At 56.1% G+C, this 23,688-nt stretch overlaps 1 protein-coding gene across 3 annotated transcripts in view; it reads left to right on the forward strand.

The window, feature by feature from the left end:
- Positions 1 to 23,688, forward strand: part of SHANK1 (SH3 and multiple ankyrin repeat domains 1) — a 44,275-nt gene that overhangs the window by 2,917 nt on the left and 17,670 nt on the right. For 2 of the 3 annotated variants that reach the window (XM_066271405.1, XM_066271406.1), the window contains exons 3-15: positions 116 to 319; positions 747 to 818; positions 1,834 to 1,942; positions 2,026 to 2,177; positions 3,706 to 3,873; positions 4,302 to 4,418; positions 9,246 to 9,323; positions 9,536 to 9,602; positions 9,862 to 10,192; positions 11,671 to 11,864; positions 16,220 to 16,333; positions 16,514 to 16,589; positions 17,027 to 17,053. In XM_066271405.1, the coding sequence (XP_066127502.1) occupies positions 116 to 319; positions 747 to 818; positions 1,834 to 1,942; positions 2,026 to 2,177; positions 3,706 to 3,873; positions 4,302 to 4,418; positions 9,246 to 9,323; positions 9,536 to 9,602; positions 9,862 to 10,192; positions 11,671 to 11,864; positions 16,220 to 16,333; positions 16,514 to 16,589; positions 17,027 to 17,053 (1,709 nt within the window). The remainder of the gene's footprint in view (positions 1 to 115; positions 320 to 746; positions 819 to 1,833; positions 1,943 to 2,025; positions 2,178 to 3,705; positions 3,874 to 4,301; positions 4,419 to 9,245; positions 9,324 to 9,535; positions 9,603 to 9,861; positions 10,193 to 11,670; positions 11,865 to 16,219; positions 16,334 to 16,513; positions 16,590 to 17,026; positions 17,054 to 23,688) is intronic. The other variant, XM_066271408.1, reaches the window with a different exon arrangement.

Here is a 23,688-nt window from a genome sequence, read left to right on the forward strand (position 1 = left end):
TGGCCCCCATTTCCAGACCCACACATGCTTCCCCAAATCCCCCCACCTACTCCCAGAATCACCCCCACCCCCTTCCCAAACCACCTCAGCTCCTCCCTGTCGCCTTGCCCCCCAGAAATGCCTGCGCTTCAATCCTGATGCCACCATCTGGACGGCCAAGCAGCAGGTGCTCTGTGCCCTGAGCGAGAGCCTGCAGGACGTGCTCAACTACGGCCTGTTCCAGCCCGCCACCTCAGGCCGTGATGCCAACTTCCTGGAGGAGGAGAGATTGCTAAGGGAGTACCCCCAGTCCTTCGAGAAGGGGGTGCCCTACCTGGAGGTGAGGCCCACAGCCTCCCCAGATGAAAGAAGGCGTGTCCCACCACACATTGGCCTCCTCCTGTTTTTTCTCCCAGCCAAGACCTTTCTTAGCAAGGATTCCGGATCTCTGGACCCCTAAGAACCACCTAAGAGTCAGAGAGGCCTGGCTTTAAATTACTGTCCATTCTCTGATCAGCAGTGTGGCCTTGGGAAGGCCACTTCCACACTCCAAGCTTCTCCTCATGTGTCAAATGGGAGAAGGATTCCTAGTAATAAGAAGTGTTCCAGAACATTCTCTAATGGAAGCCAGACTCCTTCACATGAGGGGTTACAGCCTGTACCCCCACAGCAGCCCTGCACCCCTCTGCCCACCCTGCCAAGGTTGGGGGCTGTTTCTACTCTGACCCTGAATCTCTACCTCTCCCCTGCCCCGCCCCTCGCCTCAGTTCCGGTACAAGACCCGAGTTTACAAACAGACCAACCTGGATGAGAAGCAGCTGGCCAAGCTGCACACGAAGGTGAGAGAGCCGTGCGGGCACCCACCCCTACATTGCACTGTCCCCCACTGGACACCCGCTCCCCAGCCTCTTCCCAACAGCCCTCCGTATTCCTCCACCCTTTCGATCCTCTGCCAGGGCCCCCATTTGGGGACATTTGAGATAACCCCAAGTGCCCCCCGCTCTCCCTGTCATAACCCCTCCTAACCTCCCTTTTTGTCCCACGTTCCTCAGCCCAAGTTCACACCGCTTCCTCCCAGCTCCCACTTTCTTCATCCTTGGACCCTCCTGTCCCCTCTCCTGGGTCCCGCAGAGCCACTCAGGGCCCTCTGCCCCCTTAGCCTAGACTCTGACATTCAGTGTCCCTCTGCCTGGGGCTGTTTCATAGCTACCCTGAAGTCCCCAATCCCATCGCCTAAATCTCTGTTGGATCCAACGGTGCCCCCACCCCAGCCACATACATCCTTCAGGCATCTGGCTTTCCAGGCCTGGGACCATGCGTCCCTGTGTCTCTCCTGGTCCTCTAAGAGCTAGGAGAAAGCCAGGGGAGCTGCTCTGGTCAGCAGTGAAGTGCAGGAGTCTTGTCACTTGGGAAAAAAAGGCCTCTTGGTCCCTCCTTCTCTCCCCCGACATGCATTGATCCTTGTCCTCCCCAAAATATTCCAACCCTTCAGACCTGTGCTGTCCACTGTGGGTGCCCCCGGCCACATACAGCTCCCGAGCACTTGCAGGGTGGCTGGTCCCCAAGTTTAGCCATGCTGTGGGTGTGAAATGCATGTCACATTTCAAAGACTTGGGATCCCTCCAAAAGCAAAATATCTCCTTAAGAAATTTCACATGGTTTACCTGTTGAAATGGTGGAGAGAGTGGGTTAAAAAGAGATAAAGTGAATTTCAACAGCATTGAGTGGCTACCAGGGACTTTCCATTGCCATGTGTGACTTGCTGTGTGTTTCACTGGACAGCGCGGCTCAAGACCCCAGCTTTTCCCCTTGCTCCCTAATCTGCCTGTCTTCTCTCTCTTGTCCATGGCTCAGACCGGGCTGAAGAAATTCCTAGAATATGTGCAGCTCGGAACATCCGACAAGGTGGCGCGGCTGCTGGACAAGGGGCTGGACCCCAATTATCATGACTCAGATTCAGGAGGTAGGGAGGAGGCCAGGGTCTTTGGGGGGGGCGCCCAGCATGTGGCCTGGGGCTGCATGTGACTGTCCTGTCTCGCCCCTCAGAGACCCCTCTGACGCTGGCTGCCCAGACGGAAGGCTCTGTAGATGTGATTCGAACCCTGTGCCTGGGTGGAGCCCACATCGACTTTCGAGCCCGGGATGGCATGACCGCCCTGCACAAGGCCGCATGTGCCCGACACTGCCTCGCTCTCACGGTGAGGCACCAGCTCTCCCGGACCCCCCACATACACAGATCAGAAACACCCCACATCACTGTTTCCCCACACAGACTGTGCTCTTCCTCCCTTCCATGGCTACTCCTCCCACTGACTCTGAGACCCCCTCGGACCCCTAGACGCAGCCATCCTCCCCAGCTCCTGATCAGCTACAGTTGATAGTCACACAGACCTTTCCCCGATGCCCAGGTAGATGACGTTACCCCTCAGGCAGCCAGATACCTAATGTCCCCCATTTCCTCTGACCCAGCTCAATGCCGACCCTACCACCATCTCTCTGAGGTGTAGACCCTTAAACTGCAAAGCTTCATGCTTTGCCCCCAGGTAGAGACCCTCCTCCATATACACCATGCAAACACCCCCCTCAACCTGTCTCCCCCAGACACTGGCCCGACGGCCCCCCATCTACCCTTCCCAACCTGGTGCTTACTCCCCCAACACTCCCCCTTCTCTCCCATGCAAATACACCCCCCTCTCCCAAACAGATGATCCTCGTGTACCCATAAAATGCATACACGGCGTCAGCTTGCAAAGTCTCATTTTAAAATACAATTCCCTTCTTTCCACCCCCTCCCAAAGGTACTGGATCCCTCTTCACACACAGGTCAGGATAGACTGCTCCCAAAGATATGTAGGTGTGGGTAAATACCCCAATTCACAGACACCCCAGCTTAACAAACCTTCCCTCCCTTCTCTTGAAGAATGTATTGCCAATGTATTGCCCTCCCCCTGACCCAGACCGGCACTGCTCAATCTCGTAGCCACTAACCCCCTGGGGATACATATATTTAAATTGCTTTAAATGAACTGATATAAAAACATGGGCTTCTCAGGCTCACAAGTCACCTCTGAGTGCTCAGTAGCACATGTGTCGCTGCCATGTTGGATGGTGCAGATGTGATGATGTCCATCGTCGCAGAACGTGCTGTTGGACAGTGCCACTACGGGCCATCGTCACGCAGGGCTGATGCCAGCACTGTTCTAATAGCACACGATGCCCCCAGTGTTCTGTGCCCGGAGCTGTTGGTTGAATGGGGCCACGCCCTGCCCCCAAGCCCCTGGCCCGTGAGGCTGGCCAAGCTTGCTCTTTCCCAGGCCTACTTCTGTGCTCCATTCTTGAGATCTTGGTCCCGCTCACACCTCCCACTTGGCCAGGGGCCTCCTGCAACCAGACTCAGTTCTGTCAGTTGTCCCCCCCAGCCATCTCACTGAGTAGGTGGCACTGAGTTTCCCTCAGTGGCTCATCCAGCATCAGCTGTGGGGGAGGGTGGGCTGACTGTCAGAGTGAAAGTGTCCTCTGCCATCTCTTCCCGATGCCCTCGCTGTCCAGAGGGGCTGGGCGAGGCCCGGACAGAGGAAGGGCCAGGCTCAAGGCAGCACAAGGGCATCAGGACAGAACTGAGACTGGCACTGGCTGCTGGAGGTCACCCAGTCCTCCCAGCCCCACCAGCTCTTCCGAAGGAGCCAGGGCTCCCGTGACTGTCCTCTGTCTTGTCTGACTTCCTAGGCACTCCTGGACCTTGGGGGCTCCCCCAACTACAAGGACCGCCGGGGGCTGACCCCTCTGTTCCACACGGCTATGGTGGGGGGCGACCCCCGCTGCTGTGAGCTGCTCCTATACAACAGGGCCCAGCTGGGCATCGCTGATGAGAACGGCTGGCAGGAGATCCACCAGGTGCTCCACCCTGGCCCGAAGGGTTTGGGGAGGGTGGGGGTGGGGGTGTATAAGGGGGCAGGGGGCAGTGACCCTGGTTCAACAGACTGGAGGGTATCACATAGGGTGGGGGTGAGGCTACATGGTCCCCAAAGAGGAAACGACGGGGCTGTCGACACTGAAACCCTGAGGGAACATGGGCTGGGGGGCTGCACTTCTTGGTCCCTGATGTGGGTGGCGATGGCCTCTTGAGGTTCTCGAGGGGCCTGGCCAGACACTGGCACCTTAGAATGACTTGTGAAACTGATGGCCGGGTCTTTTAAGAAGGAACGGGGGCTGCAAGGAGCAGGGCGGTAGGTGCAGGGCTCCCTGACCTCAAGGTGAAGGCCATAGACAGATGCCACTAGTGGAGGGTCTGACTGGCCCCCTCGGCTCCCTGTCCTCCCCAGGCCTGCCAGCGGGGTCACTCCCAGCACCTGGAACACCTGCTCTTCTACGGGGCTGAGCCCGGAGCCCAGAACGCCTCAGGAAACACAGCCCTGCACATCTGCGCCCTCTACAACAAGGTCTGCCCGGCCCTCCTCCTGCATCCCACACCCCAGCCTCCCTGTGCCTCCTGCTGATTCTGTTTCATTCATTCGTTCGTTCGTTCATTCATTTAACAAGTTACTGATCATCTTCCCTGTGCCAGGCCCGGAACTGGGCGCTGAGGACCAAGTAGTGAGCAAGCAAGACAGCCCCCCACACTGGGGGACATACCTGCTGAGTGCTCAGAGGGGGCTCCCAGGGAACACAGGTCCCTGCGGGAGCCCCCACGTGGGCTTGGGCTTGCGGCTGGGATGGAGGTGGCTCTGGAGGATGTGCCACCTGTGCTAAGGTGAGCAGGAGCCAGCTGCATAGAAAGAGGGGAGAAAGGGTGTTCCAGGCATGGGACATCCAAAGGGCAGTCGGGACCATTGCCTGACAGCAAAGTTGCTTTGAGGTTCTATCTCTCATGAGTCTCCATTCAGCTACCAGTGGAGCACCTGCTGGGCTGGGGATGGAGTGGTCACTGCAGGGGACACAGGAAAAGCCAAACCACAGCGCCCAAGGGGATAAGAATGTGTTGCAAGTTGTAGCAATTCAGCACCTCAGGAGTGGAGGTGGCCAGGACAGAGCTGGCTAGGGCCATCTCACGTTCCAACTCCAGCATTCTGTGGCGGCCAGTTGGGTTGGCAAGAGGTGGGACTTTCAGCCTGATGACCCCAGCCCCTTGCTGCATGTGTGACAGGCAATCCTCGGCAGGTCAGCGCACTCAGAGCTTCAGTCTCTCCGTTCACTTCCTGTCCTTGGAGGGGTACTGTGGGGACTTGGGGGGACAGGGCGTGGTCCACCACGGCTGGGCGTCAGCCCCTACTCCCCTCTTCCCTGTTCTGTCTTTCCGAACAGCCCCAGCCCCATCTGCCTCATCAGAACTTGCAGTGCTGGTGATGTGGCAGGTAGCCACATGCCGCCTCGTGGCAGCAAGCAGCCTGCCTGGCACCCGCAGGGGGAGAACTCAGTGTTTGTCAAACCCGACCAGTGATGGTGCCGTCACTGCTCCTCCATGCTTCTGTCTCTCCTGCTCCCCAGCACAGCCCTCGTGCCCCGAGTCTATGACTCTACCACCTACATGTGTGGCCTGTGGACAGCCCGGGGCCCCCCAAACAGGCCCTGTCCCCTCTCCGAGGCTCCATGCTCTCCCTGGAGTGGGAGTAACATCAACTGATTGAAGGGGATGAAAGATCATGTATATTAAGTGCTCATTCCTAGAAGGCAGCTATAATAATAATAATTACCATTATCATAACCACTATCAGCCAGGATCTCGTCAGGAGGTGGAAACCATACCATTAATTTGAACAGGGAAATTTTAATATGAAGAATTAATAACAAGAACAATTACTCTTAGCAAGTCAGATGAGCCAGTCCTTTCTTCTCCTTGAACTTCCCCTTTCTCGTCTGTGAAATGGGTCACCAACAAAGGACCAAGTAGGTGAATATTTGTTTGCTGTGGGCAAGGTGCTTAGCAAACAGATGCTTGATGCGTGAGACATCTTTTTCTACTTCTCTCATCTGCCCTCCCAGACTTTAAGTTTCCCAAGGCCCAGAACTAGGTCTGACATTTCCTCGCTCTCTGCCTCCGTGAGCTCCTGGCATGCCTGCCTAGCCCTGGTGGTGATGGTCAGGTCTGTGTCAAGGATGTGAGCCACTCAAGGCTGGAGGCTGAATCTGGTCAGTCCGCTGCCCCAAAGCCCCAACACGTGGTAAACCCAGAGGCATCTTTGTTGAGTGAGTGAGTGATGGGTTAGCCACCTTGGGACTTCCCCCATCCTGCCCGGCATCCAGCTCAGAACATTTAATAGATGTTTGCTTCTGGAGGGTTGAATGACTCAAGGAATGAATGAATGGATGACTTGAGTAAATCAATTTTGAATGATTCAGTGCCACATCCTTCATCTTCATCCTTTCCATAACTGTTTCCTGAGCATCTACTGTGCGCGGGGGATAGAGGATAAGTCAGGCACAGCATGGTGCCCGCCCAGAGAAAGGGGTCGGGAGTCACAGTCTGGCAAAGAGGCAGATGTGTAAACAAATAATTGCAGAGCTGAGAGGTTCAGTGCTAGGACACCAATAAACACAGGGTTCTCGGGGAGTAGGTTGGAGAGCTAGAGGAGCTGGTGCTGATGCTGTGACCGACCATGAGCTAGGCAGGCAAGGGGGTGGCTGGGGACATGCACACATGCAAAACACACCTGCCAGTGGTTAACAGTCCAGTTGGGGGACAGCATGTGCACACACAGGTACACACACTCACAAACATACCTAGGAGACTCACTGGGCTAATGTTGCTGTTCAGTGACTGACTTGGGCAATTGGAGTTGTGCCTTCACAAGAAATTGATAAGCACTAAGATTAGAAGACCAAGTTGGAGTCCTACCTGCTCCACTAAATGGCTGTGTGACTTTGGGCAAGTATTTGCCCTCTCTGTGCTTGTTCTGCAGGATGGACTCATACAAGCCTCCTTGCAGGATGTGTCATGTGGAGAGGGTCAGGCCAATGAGGTTCTTGGTGAATGCCAATTCAGTTGGTATCAGGAAAGCTAGAGAAGACTTGAGCCCGTGGTGGGAGCGGGGGCAGGTTGGGTTTGGGAAGACAAAAGGCAGACGGCCTTTCCTCATTCAGCACCTGTTTGTTGAACAGCTCCCATGGGCCTGGGACTATTCCGGGTGGTGAGTGCCACAGACAGAATCATGCCTTTATGAAACAGACAATGTAGTTGGGGAGGGAGGCTAAAGAAACAAATAACATAGACATGTAATTTCAGGGAGGCAGTGTTGTGAAGAAAATGAACTAATACTGGCTTAGAAGAATGCCAGGGACATGGCAGGTAGATAAATTGTAAAAAAAAAAAAAAAAAGAAAGCAAGGGAACAACAGCACAGGGGGTTATTTTTGACCAGGTGGTAAGAGAAGCCCTCACTGAAGAGGTAGCATTTGAGCAAAAGCCTGAGTGAAGTGAAAAATTGGGCTATGGGAAGATAGAGGAATGGAGAATTATAAGCAGCAGCAGCAGGTGCAAAGGCCCTGGGGCAGGGGTGTGCCTGTCAGACAAAGAAATCCACTGTGGCTGGAGCATGGGGAGCAAAGGGAGGTGGTAGAAAATTAATTTGGTGAGGCTGGGGGTAGTGGAGCAGCAGATCAGGTAGCACCTCCCAGGCCATGGGAAGGACCTTAGATTTGACCCAGAGTGAGTGACGCAGGTGAGGAATTGACTGGATGTGGGTGGCACTCCTACCCCACCAACCCGTCCTTCTGGCTCCAGCCAAGTGTCTGATTAAGAACATCAGCTCCAAAGGCAAGCAGACCTGGGTTTGAATGTAAACACTGGTGCACCAGCCCTGTGACCTTGATCTCCTTAGTTTCCTTGTCTAAAAAAATTGGAACAATAACTCCAATTTCATGTCATTGTTGGGCGAATCAATGAGCTGCCTCTAAAGTGCTGAATGCAGCATAGTAAGCCCTTCGTTAGGTTTAGATGGGCGGCTCTCAGCCAGGGCTCTTCTGCCCCCCAGGGGACATTTGTCACTGCTGACATTCTTGGGTGTCACGACTGGGATGGGACTGCTACTGGCATCTAGTGGTAGAGAGCAGGGATGCTGCTCCGGCCCCCTTCAGTGCTCACAGGATGGTGGAGAAAGTCCAGTGTAGGTTAGTGCCATCTAAGGCACAGGGGTAATTGTTAATGTCCCAGGAGCTATGTTTAATTTAAAAAAAAAGGCCTTGGCCGGTTGGCTCAGCGGTAGAGCGTCGGCCTGGCGTACGGGGGACCCGGGTTCGATTCCTGGCCAGGGCACATAGGAGAAGCGCCCATTTGCTTCTCCACCCCCCCCTCCTTCCTCTCTGTCTCTCTCTTCCCCTCCCGCAGCCAAGGCTCCATTGGAGCAAAGATGGCCTGGGCACTGGGGATGGCTCCTTGGCCTCTGCCCCAGGCGCTAGAGTGGCTCTGGTCACGGCAGAGCAACCCCCCAGAGGGGCAGAGCATCGCCCCCTGGTGGGCGTGCTGGGTGGATCCCGGTCGGGCGCATGCGGGAGTCTGTCTGACTGTCTCTCCCCGTTTCCAGCTTCAAAAAAATACAATAAATAAATAAAATTAAAAAAAAAGACAAAAGAAACAGGTGACATGAATTTTAATAGCACATTTTACTTAATGCACTGTATCCAAACTAGTATTATTTTGACATGTTATCAATGTAAGCATTATTAGAGATACTTATATTATTTCTTCATGCTAAGCGCCTGAAATCCCATGTGTGATTTCTTTTTGTATTTTTCTAAAGTGAGAAGGGAGGAAGCAGAGTCAGACTCCTGCACCCAGCATGCCCACCAGGGGGCGATGCTCTGCCCATCTGGGGCGTTGCTTCATTACAACTGGAGCCATTCTAGCACCTGAGGTGGAGGCCATCGAGCCATCCTCAGCACCGGGGCCAACTTTGCTCCAATGGAGCCTTAGTTGCGGGAGGAGAAGAGAGAGACAGAGAGGAAAGAGAGGGGGAAGGGTGGAGAAGCAGATGGGTGCTTCTCCTGTGTGCCCTGGTCGGGAATCAAACCTGGAACTTCCACACGCCAGGATGATGCTTTACCGCTGAGCCAACCAGCAAGGGCCCGTGTGTGTTGTAAGCACACAGCACATCTCGGGTTGGCCACACAGCGAGGGCTCAGGAGCCACCCTTGGCAAGAGTCCACTGTCGTGGGCAGGAAAGGCTGAGATCAGAGTGTTCCTGAAGTTCTGTTCATAATGCCTGTGTCCACTCATGGTGTCCTTGTTTTGTTTTGTTTTCTCTTTCATCCTATGTCACCCTCTGTGGCCCTCAGGAGACTTGTGCTAGGATCCTCCTGTATCGAGGGGCCAACAAGGACGTGAAGAACAACAACGGGCAGACGGCCTTCCAGGTCTGGGCTATCTGGGTGGTTGGGTCTGGTCAGGGAAGCGGGGAGGCGGCAAAGCACAGAGGGGTAAAGGAAGGCGGAGCAATTGTGTGTGGGAGAAAGGCAGGACCTGGGGGGACAGGGGTGGAGGGAACAGCCAGCCAGGGACCTCACAGGGCTTCCTGCCCCTCCCCCCATGCCTGGACCACCCCTCTCCCTGTTTCCCCTGCCCCCAGGTGGCAGTGATTGCTGGGAATTTTGAACTTGGAGAGCTGATCCGAAACCATCGAGAACAGGACGTGGGTGAGTGAATGAGGCGGGGCCCAGGGGAGAGCTGGGGTGCTTGGGGGGGGATTGGGGAGTCAGAGGATTTGATTTGGGGGCCAGGATGGGATTTAAAAAACCTTGGAGGACCTCGAATGTCTGAATAGTTGTAGGGGACGCAATGACAGGCCCCCACTCTGTCTTATCTCAGTCTCTCTCCCCTCTTGTCTCTCCCCACCATCTCTTGCCTGCATGCCCCCCCACCTGCCTCTGACTCCCCATCACTGTGTCCTCTCAGTGCCCTTCCAGGAGTCCCCCAAGTATGCGGCCCGGCGACGGGGACCCCCAAGTGCCGGGCTGACAGTGCCCCCTGCACTGCTGCGGGCCAACAGTGATACCAGCATGGCCCTGCCCGACTGGATGGTGTTTGCCGCCCCAGGGGCCTCATCCACTGGGGCCCCTGGCCCTACCTCAGTGCCCCAGGGCCAGTCACAGCCCTCGGCCCCCAGCACCAAGCTCAGCAGTGGGACCCTCCGAAGTGCCAGCAGCCCGCGAGGCGCCCGGGCTCGCTCCCCATCCCGAGGGAGGCACCCTGAGGAGGCCAAGAGGCAGCCCCGTGGACGGCCCAGGTAGAAGAGGGCTCAGCCCAGGTTCCACAAACAGAGCCCAATCCAGCCAGTCCCTTCCCCAGAGCCACAGCGCCTCAGGCCAGCTCAGCTGCCTACCACCCAACTTTCTGGTCCCCCGCTCCAGGCTTCCAGATCTCTCTCCTGACCCTCGAGGAAGGGAGGGTGTTGCTAGCCAGTCTCATACCTGTCCCAAGAGCACCAAAGTTCAACTGAGCTCCTGCTCCACGCCAGGGGTCTGGAAGTCACCCCAAAAGAAATGTTGGTTTTAACCCATGAGGACAGACAGAGAGACAGAGGTGGGGGGAGATATGAGGAGGCCAAACAGGGTGGGGGCCGCAAGGAACGTGGCGAAAGCTGTCCAAGCCTGAAGATGAAACCAGAGGAGAGGAGGCCGAGAGGGGAGCAGTGAGGCCTCTCAGAGCAGCGGGGAGGGTGGCAGGGGGCCTTCTGGGGTGAAGAGGCCAGGCTGGCTAAGGACAGGGAGAAGGGGAGCTGTGATCAGTGACAGCCAGTATGTCCTGAGGACCTGGGAGGGAGGAGGATCATGGGGAACTGGAAATGAGGTGGGGTGGGGGGACCAGGAGGAAGCTGGGAGTCACTGGAGGCTAGTGAGCAGAGGGGTGGTGAGGGCGGAGCCTAGCTTCAGGCAGCTGGGTCAGGTAGAGCAGTGGTCTTCAACCCCCGGGCGACAGACTGGTACCGGTCCGTAGGCCATTTGCTACCAGTCCACAGAGAAAGAATAAATAACTTACATTATTTTCATTTTACTTATATTTAAGTCTGAACGATGTTTTATTTTTAAAAAATGGCCTGACCTGTGGTGGCGCAGTGGATAAAGCGTCAACCTGGAAACGCTGAGGTTGCCGGTTCAAAACCCTGGGCTTGCCTGGTCAAGGCACATATGGGAGTTGATGCTTCCTGCTCCTCCCCCCTTCTCTCTCTCTCTCTCTCTCTCTCTCCCCTCTCTATAATGAATAAATAAAATCTTTAAAAAAAGAAAGAAAGAAAAAGAAAGCAAAGCTGATCACCGTACTCCTTTAAGCTTTGTTAAAAAAAAAAAAAAATGACCAGATTCCCTCTGTTACATCCATCTAAGATTCACTCTTGATGCTTGTCTCGGTCACATGATACATTTATCCATCCCACCCTAAAGGCCGGTCCGTAAAAATATTTTCTGACATTAAACCGGTCCGTGCCCAAAAAAGGTTGGGGACCACTGAGATAGAGTATGCAGGACTGTGGGCGGGCCGAGCTGGAAGCCAGGAAGCCAGAAGGGAGTTGGGGGGGGGCAGCAGCAGGCAGAGAGGGAGCCCCCAGATGTCCTCCTCCCTCAGGACTCTGAAGCTGGGAAACCCACTCAAACCCCCTCCCCTAACCCCAATGCTCCATCTCTTCCCCAACCTCCAAGGACCCCTGTTCCCCCAGAGGTGGCCCCTCCCTCCATTCCGCCCTGCCTCTCACACCCTCTGTGTATGCAGCTCCAGTGGGACGCCCCGAGAAGGGCCCACCGGAGGCACCGGGGGCTCAGGGGGGCCCGGGGGCTCCCTGGGCAGCCGCGGGAGGCGCAGGAAACTTTACTCAGCGGTGCCTGGACGCTCCTTCATGGCGGTGAAGTCTTACCAGGCTCAAGCGGAGGGGGAGATCTCCCTGAGCAAGGGCGAGAAGATCAAAGGTAAGAGGGTGAGCAGGGCATGCTGTGAGCCCGGCGGGAGGGCGGGCGGGTGAGCTGACCACTCAGGGAGAGGCAGTCGGGACCTACCGTTCTAGACTGTTCCGTGCACTCTGGAGGAGCGTAAGGTGTGACTGTGATGGTGCCACCAGGAGGCACAGGGACCCTGACACCGCACTAGGCATGGGAGCACTTTTGAGCATGGTGTCAAGTCATTCAGGGCCCCCTCTGCAGGAGGGTGTCATGACCCCACGCACAGCTGAAGGATCAGAGCCTCGGGCAGGTGGAGCCACTTGCCCGGGGTGCCCCAGCTGCGGCAGCCCGCAGTCTCTCCTGCCGCGTTGTGGGGAGCGCGAGGCCCAGCTGGCGCCTCCAGCTCCTGCCTCTGCTGGCTGGGTCCTCTCCATGAGAAACAGGCAGGACCTACGTTCTGGGCTCTGAGAGCTGGCCGATGTGGGAAGCCTAGCCCATGCTGAGGGCTCCTAAATGGGCACTGCTGTCCTAGGGGTTTGCCGCTCTTTGGTTTTCCTGTCTTTCTCTGGAGAATGGTGCCCGTAGCTGCCACAGGCAGACTTGATAGGCTGGTGACATATATTCTTGGACAGAGTGGCACTTTGGAGACAGGAAGCATGCTGTAGACATGGTCGTTAACACGAGGTGGGGGAGCAGTTCTTTGCCCAACTCTAAGCTACAGAGGAGCTGAGTAGAATATCAGTTGTGGGCCAGGGTGCTGGGGTTCAAATCCTGGCTCCACTGCCTAGTAGCTGAGTGACCTCAGACAAGGGAGTGGCTACCCTGGGCCTCAGTTTCCTTGCCTATAAAATGGGACCCCTGTGAAGATGAAAGGAATCACTTCACATAAAGCACTCAGAACAATGCTTCCCACATGACAAGCACAGCCATTGTTATCATAAGCAGACCCCCACTATGAGCACTTAGAGGAGAGAGACCCTAGCCACCTGGGGAAGCTGGGAGAGTCCTTCCATAGGAGACAGTTTGAGTGGGTCAGGGATCAGAGCATCAGGCAGCTTGCGTAATTGCATCTCTTAGTGGTCTGCCAATAGTCTGAGTTCCTGAAGGTCAGGTCACACGGCATTGGCCTCTGGGTCACCAGGGCCTAGTTTTGTTTTTTGTTTTGTTTTGTTTCTTGTTTATTTTATTTTATTTTATTTTTTGTATTTTTCTGAAGTTGGAAACGGGGAGGCAGTCAGACAGACTCCCACATGAGCCCGACCGGGATCCACCCGGCATGCCCACCAGGGGGTGATGCTCTGCCCATCTGGGGCGGTGCTCTGTTGCGACCAGAGCCATTCTAGCGCCTGAGGCAGAGGCCACGGAGCCATCCTCAGTGCCAGGGCAAACTATGCTCCAATGGAGCCTTGGCTGTGGGAGGGGAAGAGAGAGACAGAGAGGAAGGAGAGGGGGAGGGGTGGAGAAGCAGATGGGTGCTTCTCCTGTGTGCCCTGGCCAGGAATCGAACCCGGGACTCCTGCACGCCAGGCTGACGCTCTACCACTGAGCCAACCAGCCAGGGCCAATTTCTTGTTTATTTTGAGAGAGAGAAAGAGAGAGAGATAGAAACATTGAGCTGCTCCTGTATGTGCCCCAACTGGGGAATCGAACCAGCAACCTCTGCACTCTGGGATGACATTTCAGAGCTATCCAGCCAGGCTTTAACTTTTTTATTTTTAGAAAGACAGAGAGAAGAAGGGAGAGAGAGAGGAGAGGGAAGATAAACATTAGTTGTTCCACTCAGTCGTGCATTTTTTGGTTGCTTCCCATGTGTGCCCTGACGGGGGATTGAACCTGCAACCTTGTTGTTTCGGGATGACACTCTTAACCGACTGAACTAACCAGCCAGGGTAAATGAGGGCTCAGTTTAATGACAGAGCACACAGGAGGCCTCAAGACACATCTGCTGAGTGAATTAAAGAATGAATGAATGAATGACCAAATGCAAGAGCTAATGGTGGGGGCCACAGCAGTAGGCAGGGTGTGAGAGAGACAGACAGAAAGTGTGTGTGTGTGTGTGTGTGTGTGTGTGTGTGTGGATGCGGAGGATTTGGTCTGTGATTTAGAGGGTGAGAAAGAAGAAAGAGAGACTGAGGCCTGGGGTGAGGGACCTTCCAAACAGGCAGAGGGCCGTGAGATATCTTCCATTCATTTTTCTGAACTTCAAGCCCAATCCGTCTATGCAGGAAGAGGACACACTGCCCTGCCTTTAATATCCTTCCCTTTCATTAAAACAAACTTAATTGCCTCAAAGCACGCCCACATCTATGACAGCACTGAGTTTCGCCACATCCCAACAAGGTAGCAAGACTTTCTCTACTCTCAGGATCCAAGCCCAGTGCCTGAGCCTGGCCAATAAGACCCCCTCTCCCCTGCCCACCATCTACCCACCCACCCACCACATATCTTGCCACTTTTTCTTTACCCACAAGGTCCCAGGGACCACATCCTCCTCTCCATTCCTCAAATGCCCCAAGCCCTTTTCCAGCCAAGCTCTTTGCACATGCTGTTCCTTCTGTCTGGACAACCCTTCCTCCCTCTTATTGGATCCTAGGATCCTTCAGGTCTCAGCCTATAGGTCACATCCTCCAGGACGCTTCCTTGGTCCCCCTTAGCCATCCAATTTATATGCTTCCATCTGGCCTCTCTCTGATACCCTGCTTTTTTCCCTTGAGTACTAACCTCAATTTCCAATCATGAGGTCACTGGTAGACTTAGGCCTCTAGTGGGCACCAGTATGGAAGATCTGTGCGAGTAAGAACCACATCTGTTGTATCCAACAGCTCGGACTCATGACCAGCACTAAATAAATATTTGTTCAGTGAACAAATGACTGGTTCCAAGGCTACCCAGCTAGGCACGGCTGAGCCAGCCAAGAGCCCAGACTCCTTGTCATGGATGCTCCATGACCTTGAGCATCCCAGATCCTCTCAAGGCAGGTGGTTCATCGGATGGGCCCGACTCAAATCCTAGCATGACTCGAGCCATCTCTGGGCAAGGGACTTCTTGCTCTACTATAGCTTTAGCTTTCTCGCCTATAAAACGGGAAGTCGGTTGTTACCTATCAAGGTAGGCATGAGGATTGAGTGAGGGAGGTATGTGAGGGGCTGAGGGCGGACAGAGCTGTGAAAATGTTGGGGGACGGCAGACTGTGTGTTTGAACAAAGCGCTTGAACAAGGAGGCAGCAACCTTAGTGACTAAAAGCATGCACTCTAAAAATGGGCAGAACTGAATTCAAACTCAGGCTCTGTCGATTACAAGCGTATCACCTTAAGCAAATGACAGCAGATCTCCAGGCCTCGGTTTCCCCTCACTAAATTAGGGATAATAAAAGTCACTCCCTTGCCTGTCCAGGTGGTGGCGCGGTGGATAGAGAGTCAGACTGGGACACGGAGGACCCAGGTTTGAAACCCTGAGGTCGCCGGCTTGAGCTCAGGCTCATATGGTTTGAGCAAGGCTCACCAGCTTGAGCCCAGGGTTGCTGGCTTGAGCAAGGGGTCACTCACTCTGTTGTAGCCCCCCTCCCGTCAAGGCACATATAATAAAGCAATTAATGAACAACTAAGGTGCCGCAACAAAGAATTGATGCTTCTCATCTCTCTCCCTTCCAGTCTGTCTGTCCCTATCTGTCCCTCTCTCTGTCTCTGCCCCCCCCCAAAAAACAGGTTGCCCCTCTAAGGGCACTGGTCCAGAGTGAGAGCTGGATAAACAGGAGCTGTCCCTGCTGGCCATCTCTGAATGTCAGTGTCCCCAACACAGCAGCACCGAGCATGTCACAGGCTCTCACTAAACATGTGCTGATGGCTTAAGAGGTGGAGGTGGCAGGAAGGGTCCCCCAGTTATGTGTGGCCGAGAGAAGGAAAGAATTGATTCTAACCTCTTCTCCCTTCTAGAGCGTTGGTGGGGGGGAACAAAGAGAGGCTGAGGGTAGGGTCTGGGAGCAAATGACAAAAGATTAAGCAGCAAGGAGACCATGGGAGGTTATGGGGCAGTGCTGAGACTGCTCAGGAGGGTTTAGGGAAATTACAGAGCAATCCCCTGTCACTAGGGGAGATGAAGGTCAGTTGTGGATATGTCCCTAACCTGTGAGGCCTATGTCATGGAACACGGCCACCTTCTCCAGTGCCTCTGATGTCCCCACTGGATCCAAAAGACTAGAATGCAGGCATGATATGACTTGCTTCTTCCCCACCCCTCGCCCCTTCCTGGGACATGTCTGAAGGATACCCTGGGGCCAGGCCCTGTGCCAGGCTCAAGAATTGTGGAAAGTCTGTGCATCAGCGTGTTGGGAGCAGCGGCAGCGTGGAAACGTAGAAATGTTTCTGTGTTCCGGCTCCCCACCCAGTGCTTAGCATCGGGGAAGGAGGCTTCTGGGAAGGCCAGGTCAAAGGTCGCATTGGCTGGTTCCCCTCTGACTGCCTGGAAGAGGTGGCAAACCGCTCCCAGGAGGGAAAGCAAGGTAACGGGGAACTCGGACTATCTCCAGTTTACCCTAGGGTACTCACTCATGTCCTTGCCTTTCCCCCTCCCGATGGGGGTGAGGGGTGGGAGGAGGATGGGAAGGCTTGGGCCAGGGGTACTGGGAGGGGCTTGTGGTTTCCAGAGTGAGGGCCCAAGATCATCCCTTGTCCTCCTGCAGAAAGCCGCAGTGACAAGGCAAAGAGACTCTTCCGGCATTATACCGTGGGTTCCTACGACAGCTTTGATGCCCCAAGGTAAATGTCCTTACACACTCGGATGCCCCCCGCCTCCCTTTACACTCCACCTTTTAAATATTTCCACTACCTCTAAGCACCCTGTTACATCTGCCCCCTCTAAAGTTTGATCCAGGGGTTGGGGAAGGCAGACTTAGCTTCTGACCATACAGCCCAACCCCCAACCTGCCTTGGCAGTCTGTGAGACTGCTCAGCTCTGGGGTGGACAAGGCTGGGTAGGGGGGTGCCTGGGGGCCCCGGATCTCGTGTGTATGGCTGGCTGGAGGCCCTCGTCTCCTTCATGTGCCCATCTCTGTGCGGTCATGTGCAGTGGAAATGTATGCATCCCGGGCCTTGCACTGGGCGTGGGCAGAGCTGGGGCAGGCGGGGTGGGGGTGGGAAGAGGGGCACACTGACTCCTTTCCCCTCCCTGGCTGCTGGCTGACTTGCTTCTGAAGCTTGATGGATGGGATTGGCCCAGGGAGGTGAGAAGGGAGGGGAAGGGCGGGACGGGGTCAGGAATGGGAAGGAAGGGGTGCCTGGGGGTGTATAGATGTGTGCGTGTGCACGACCAGAACCGGTTTCCCATATGTGTGAACGTCTTACACAGGCGAGTGCCCTTGTATAGTTTCCCCGAGTGTGTTCTTGCCCATGTGTCTCTGTAGGTGCGCATGACACGTGTCCATGTGCATGTGTGACTGGAGGCCCTTAGATGTATAGCCCTGTGCAGATGCCTGTGACGGCCAGAGGGCCTGTCCTACTCTGTAAAGATAGGTGCATCTGTGGCTGTCATATACGGCTGCACGATAGTGGCTAATTGTGCAGCTGGCTCTGTACATCCATGTTTCCTTGAATCTGTATGTCTGAGAATGAGGGCAAGTGTTTCTTAGAGACAGCAGTGTGTCTGCTTACCGCATATGGACGGGTGGGTCTCTGCACACGTCTGTCACTCTCTATGCATGTCACTGTTTGTGCACATTAGCACATAAAATCATGTGCATGCATTTGCATCTGTCTGATTGATCTGGAATTTAGGAAGTGGGGTGTCGGGGGAAAGGGGGCACAAGAGGGGAGGACTCCAGGACTTGGGCTTCCAGAGGGCAAGGCTGTGGGGGAAGGGTGGTCATAACTGGGCATCAAAGATGACACCCTCCCCTGCTGCTCCTCCATCCAGGGAAGGGTCTCCTTGTTTGTAGCCTCCTTCCATTAAATGTGTCCAAACCTACGTGTCTGTGTTCTGGCCAGTGGGGATGGGTTGGGGTGGGGAGGAAGAGAAATGACAATGTGAGGAGGGTGGGGCGGGGGTGCCACCCTGCGCCCAGGTGTCCGAGGCGCTTGACCATTGTGCGTGTTCGCCTGGCACGTCTCGGCTCTGGGCACCGGGTGAGTACGGAGGTCCTCCCCACCCTGAATCTCCCCATCAGCCTTTGCTTCTTGTCTCTGACAATGTCTCTCTGGGGCTCTCCTTGGCCTTGGTCTGGGGGTCACTTGCTCCACCTGCTGTATGGATGGGGGTGGTCCCTCTGGCCCTCAGTTCTGTCCTGTCAAGTTCATATCCTCCCCTCCTTCTCCACGTCTTGTGCCCACTGGAATGTGCTTCGATGTATGTGGTGTGTCTGAGCTTCTCCTGCCTCACCCTTGCTCTGCCCGACCTTTCTGTGGCGGCCTGGCCTCTCCTGTGTTGTGCGTCTTGCATCCCTCCTGGCCTGCGCGGTACTGACACTTGTACCCCTCCCAGCCTGTACCGCCCTCTCGCCTCCTCTCCCGTGGCTCTCCAGTGAGTTGTACTGTGTGTATGTCCCTCTGCCTGGGGTGCTTTGGGGGGAGGGGTGTCTCTCTCTGAATGTCCTGGCTTTCCCTTTCCGGCCCTTCCAGATTATACTGGGGTGCTTTGTATGTCGGTCTGTGGTGGGGGGCTGTGTGTCCCCTCCTGGGGCCTCTCTCACCATGCTGTCCCTGCCCTAGAAGTGGGGCTCGGTCCGCGCGTGCCTGCACGCGGTTGCGAGGCATCTTGTGTGGTGTTGTGCGTCCCTCTCCCGCTCTCTCTTGCTCTGCACCTGCGCGGGAGGGCTTTAGAGGGGGGAGGGGGTTAAGGGGGGGCCCAGACCGGAAGTGCCTCCCCCTTCTCCTCCCCCCTGCGCCTCGCCCCTCCCCCTTCTCCCGCCAAGTGGGCCCCCGCGTTCCCCTCCCAGCCCCTCCCCCCTGCCCGGCCCCCTCCGCCGCCCGGCGCAGGACGCCAAGGGGTTAAGCCTCGCGCCCGCTGCCCGCCTCCGGAGCTGTCCGCGGTGCTGAAGCCGGCGCCGTCCGCGGTCCTTGCGCTCCCGCGGCGGCCCGACCCCGCGCCCCGCGCCCCGCTCCCCGCGCCTCCGCGCCCCCGCGCCCCCAGGCATGTGAGCCCCCTGCCCTGCCCTCCCTCCCGCGGGAGGGTGCGCGCCCCCTCCCCCTCCCGGCGCGGGTCAGCATGAGGCGGGGCCTGGGGGCCCGGACACGGGGGTTCGGCCGAGCGGGGACGGGGACGCGGCGGCGGCGGCGGGGGCGGCCGGCACCGGGACCCGGGCCGGGGCCGCGGCGGCGATGGCTTTGTCTGCGGTCGGCGGCGGCGGGGGTCTCGGGGGAGGCCCCAGTGGGGGCTCCCTGCCGCAGCCGCCCCCCGCGCTCTCCTCCAGCTGGCCGGCCCTGGGGCCCCGGCGGCGCAGCGTCTGGTACATCTACAGGTAACGGAGCGCGCCGCCCCTTTTCCCCACGGCCGGGCCTGGAGGCCCCGGCCGCTGTGACGACCCTTCCCGCCGTTGATCCCCCATCCCTGGGATTTCTCCCCATCCCCCACGCCGCTCCTTCCTCCACCCTTCTCCTCTATCCGGCTCTGAACGCTGAACCCCTTGTCAGGCCCCTCTCCCAGCCCTGCGCTCGTTCCTTTCCTCGGGCCCCGCTTCCCAGCAACCTCCCCCCACCCCAGCCCAGGAATCTTCACTCCTCGCAGGCCCTTCCGTGCCCCCTCAGCTCTTCCTCCAAGATCTTCCCTCCAGCGAGGCCCTCCAAATGGACCCCACCTTGGAGTTCGGAACCCATTCGCCCTTTCTGCCGTCCTTAGCGCCCCCACTCTGTGGAGCCCTCCCCTTGGGGAGGCACAGTGTCTCTCCCTCAGGCACCTACACCCGAGGCCCCTGCTCCTCTGATCCCGTATCCCCACGCCCCTTCACAGAGTTGGCAAGTCCCCCCATTCATACCCCTCTCTCCCATTCACAGTCATCCCCCCCCCCATCACACACGCATTCCGCCGCCCCCGGCCTCCTCTCCCCTCGCTTTTTCCGCTGCGTGTCACTGTGCGACTGTGCGTGTGTCGGTGTGGCTTGTAGATGTGCATGCGTGTGTGTGACTGCTTGCAGCTGTGTGTGTGTGGAAGAGAGAGAGAGAAACAGAGACAGAGAGAGAGAAGGATGGGGCAATGGTGGGCTCTCAGCCCACCTCCCAGCTGTGTCCATCTGTGTATCCCTGTTTGATGGTGTCTGTCTCTGTGTGTGACTTGGAGCCATAGAGAAGCTGTCTGGGGACTCGGTGTGTGCGTGTGTGCCTGTGTGTGTGTGTGTGTGTGTGTGTGTGTGTCCCAGGCACTGCGGCTGTTTCCCCACCCTCCCGTGCCAAGCCTGCCCCCTCCCCCACAGCCCCCTCACCGGTCCCTCTGTGTGTCTCTACTTCTATGTGCCCCTCTCCCTGCCCCCAGAGGTCTATGCCTGAGGGGCACGTGTGCTGAGCCATGGCTGAGCTCCTGCTTGGAGAGCTGCATCTGCTGTGTGTACCACTTCTCAGCATGGGAGGGGGCTGGCTTCCCGGCATGGGGGCCTCTGTGCCAGCCGTGGAGATGCCCGTGGAGATGGATACATAGGGAGGGGCTGAGTACTGGAGGGGGCGCCCTGTGCAGCAGCAGGCTCTGGGCTATGGGATCCTGGGTGTGTGAGAAGGACCTTCGGGTGGGGGTGGGAGGAGTGGACGCTGCTGCAGTCTCCGCATGTGGGATCTGGTGAACAAGAGCTGGCTGCTGAGCTCGGCAGCTGCTCAGGGTCACTGAGGGATGGCCTGGGGGGCAGCATTGTGTGTGTTCCTTCAGGGCAGGTAGTGGGCAGCACGGAGTGTGAATGGGGTGCTGCGTGGGTAGCAAGACTGAAGCAGGGGGTGGGGTTAGAGGGTCTGGGTGGGAGGGCGTCAGGATGAGAATGGAACCGGGGAGAGCGGGACATACTGGAGTGAGGGAAGATGAAGAACACCGGAGCATGGAGGGCGCGTGGAGTGTGCAAAGCAATGGGGTAAGGAGAGAATGCAGGAGAAGAAGCGAAGGAGATTTGGGGGTGGGGATTTAAGCCGTATGGACAGAGGGTGCAGGAAATGTAAATGAAATGCAGCTGCGATTAACAGAAAGCAGAAAGGGGTGTGATGAAGTGAGTTGAGGATGCAGAAGGAGAAAAGGGCTTTCACTGATGATGGGTGGGGGAAACCAGGGAGTATGGAGAGAACCTGGTGCTGTAGGGGACACAGTAGCATTCATGCACAGGTGCAGGAGGATGTGGACAGGATGTGCAAGGGAGGAGGTAGAGGTGGCATGAGAGAGGGAAGAGGTCACGGAAGTCTGAGGAGGACACTTTGGGAAAGGAGGTGTAGGGTGTGCCTACAAGAGCCAAGTGGGCAATCGGTGGCTTAGCCCCATGGTGTGATGAGGGCTTTAGGAAGTGAGGGCTGATGGTGGTGGCTTAGGGCAAAGTGGAGCTTCCAGATGACATGAAAGAGCAGGGAGCAAGGTGCAGAGAGGGGAGGGGACACACAAGTGAGGGAAAGGGAGAATAGAGTCGTAGGAAGCTGTGAGAGCAAGAGTGCAGGTGAGAAGCTCTAGGAGAGTGTGGTGTGATGAGGGAGACAGCACGTGTAGCTGGGGAGTAGGTGACAAAGTCACAGGGTGAGGAGGAGAAAGGAATGTGTACATGATGGGGACACTCGAGAAGAAGGGATGGGGTGCTGCGATGACCTGGGATGTTTGGACAGTATTGGGGTATATCGGTTGCCTGTGGGGGATTTAAATCTTAGCTTTGACGCTATTCTAGCTGGTGTGATTTTGAGCAAGTTATTTCTCTATGCCTCAGTTTCCTCATCTTTAAAATGGGAAAATAGCAGTCAACCCTTACCGCCCAGGGGTGTTGTGAGGACTTAATGAATAAATAAATGTAAAGTGGCTCAGTAAGTGTGACTCGTTGTTGTGGGGCTCTTGACATAACCTGAGATCAGTCTACGAACTGGAGGGTACTCATGGTGCTGGGTTTGGGGAGGTGCATATGTATTTGAGGTATTTAGATGCTGTGGAGTGAGTGGAGGGTGTTACTGCTGCAGTTGCCTAGGTATTTTCTTGGGGGTTGTTGAAGACTGTTATTCGCTCTGTGGCCTCAAGCAAATTGCTTAACTTTTCGGGGCCTCCATTTCCTGACTTGTAACGTGGAAACAGTACTCATACCTACTTCAGAGGCTGGCGGTGGAGACAGTTGAGTTACTTGGCTGTGAAGGCTTCAAGTACTGCTTCGCACATAGCAAGTGCTTCTTCTTGGCATGTAATGGATATGAGAGTTCTCCTGAATCATACTGGAGGATGGGGTACTTGGGGAAGGCTTCTTATTGGAGCGTAGGAATAATGTGGGGATAAAGAAGAGATTCCAGGGGCCGGAGGGAGATGTGGGGAAGGTAGGGGTTTATGGCATGAACTGAGGAAAGCGAACTCCTGTAAATGAGGAATAAAGGAGAACTGAAGGGCAATGCTGGCCGCTGGGGGCCCTAGAGACTTGGAAGGGACATCCGGATGACAAGGGCGAGAGGGCTTAGAGCAGGTTGTCAGGGTGTGCGTGCGCACCAGGGCGTCACAGAGTGCGTGGTCAGGAGCAGGCAGCTCTGACCTCTCAACCAGTTTCTGTTGGCCCTGTCCACTCACTGTTCAAGCCTTCTCGGCCTCCTTTTCCCCCTCCTATCCTGTTCTCTCTCACCTTCCACACTCCTTTCTACCTCTCCTTCCTCTTCACCACACCCCGTCTACCCAGCTACAAAGGTGGCTGGTCCCTGGGCTGAGCACAGTAAGATCAGGAAGACATGGTGGGTATGGTGTGGACATGCTTGCTGGACATGGTGCACTTTGAGCAAAGGCAGGTGCTGGGGTGAGTCTGCGTGTACACACGCATGCTGTTGAGCACACAGGTTACAATAAGGGGGGTGGGGCAGGGCTCACGTGCCCATGCATGCACAGAACACTGTCACCATGGTACAGCGGATGGATTTGATGGTGGAAGTCATGGGGGGTCATGGGAGTGTATAGGGTACTGTGTGGTGGGCCAGGAGAGGGGTGCCGAAATACAGTAGAAGCACGTTCGGTATTGTTGGCGTGTGCTGAGGGGTGACAGGGAGCCATGCTATGGGAATATACTGAGATCAAAGTAAGGGGGAGTTATTATTATAGGAGCATTCTGGGATGTGTGGGGCTGTTACTGAAACATGCTGGAGTATTTGTGGAGGGCTGTTTTGCCGAATCCGCGGGGGCAGGTAACTGGAGTGCACAGGGAGCACACGCGCTATTACCGGAGTCTGTTGGGACCAGTGGAGATTAGAGGAGTATGCTGAGGGGGGGTGCATGTGCGCTGGGGGTCGAGCACGTGACTACAGGGGGCTGGGTTGCAGCCGGCCATGCATTCTGCTTGTCTCGGTGTTCTTCGGTATTCTGTAGGGAGTGGGGCTGGAGCTAGGGTGCATGGATATTCCTGTTGCATACTGGGGTGCCTGCAATGGAACGCCTGCATAACATTGAGGAACACAGAGGTGATGTCAAGGTTTGGAGGCTGCAACTGAGCGAGCCCCAGCCGGTGGTGAGATATGTGGAATATGTTTGAGTTTACTGGGTATATGAGCATTACGTACATGTGCTAGCTGCCTTTTGTGGCCTTACTGAGAACCATTTCACTAGAACCATAGGATGCAGGAGATACACCAGGGAGTACAGAGGTCAGCACCGCCCACTAGACCTTTCAGCAGTGATGAAGTGTTCTGCATCTGTGCTGTCCAGCATGGTAGCCACTAGCCTCATGTGGCTACTGGGCATTTT

Source organism: Saccopteryx bilineata, chromosome 3 (assembly GCF_036850765.1).
Source record: "Saccopteryx bilineata isolate mSacBil1 chromosome 3, mSacBil1_pri_phased_curated, whole genome shotgun sequence".
Taxonomy (NCBI): domain Eukaryota; kingdom Metazoa; phylum Chordata; class Mammalia; order Chiroptera; family Emballonuridae; genus Saccopteryx; species Saccopteryx bilineata.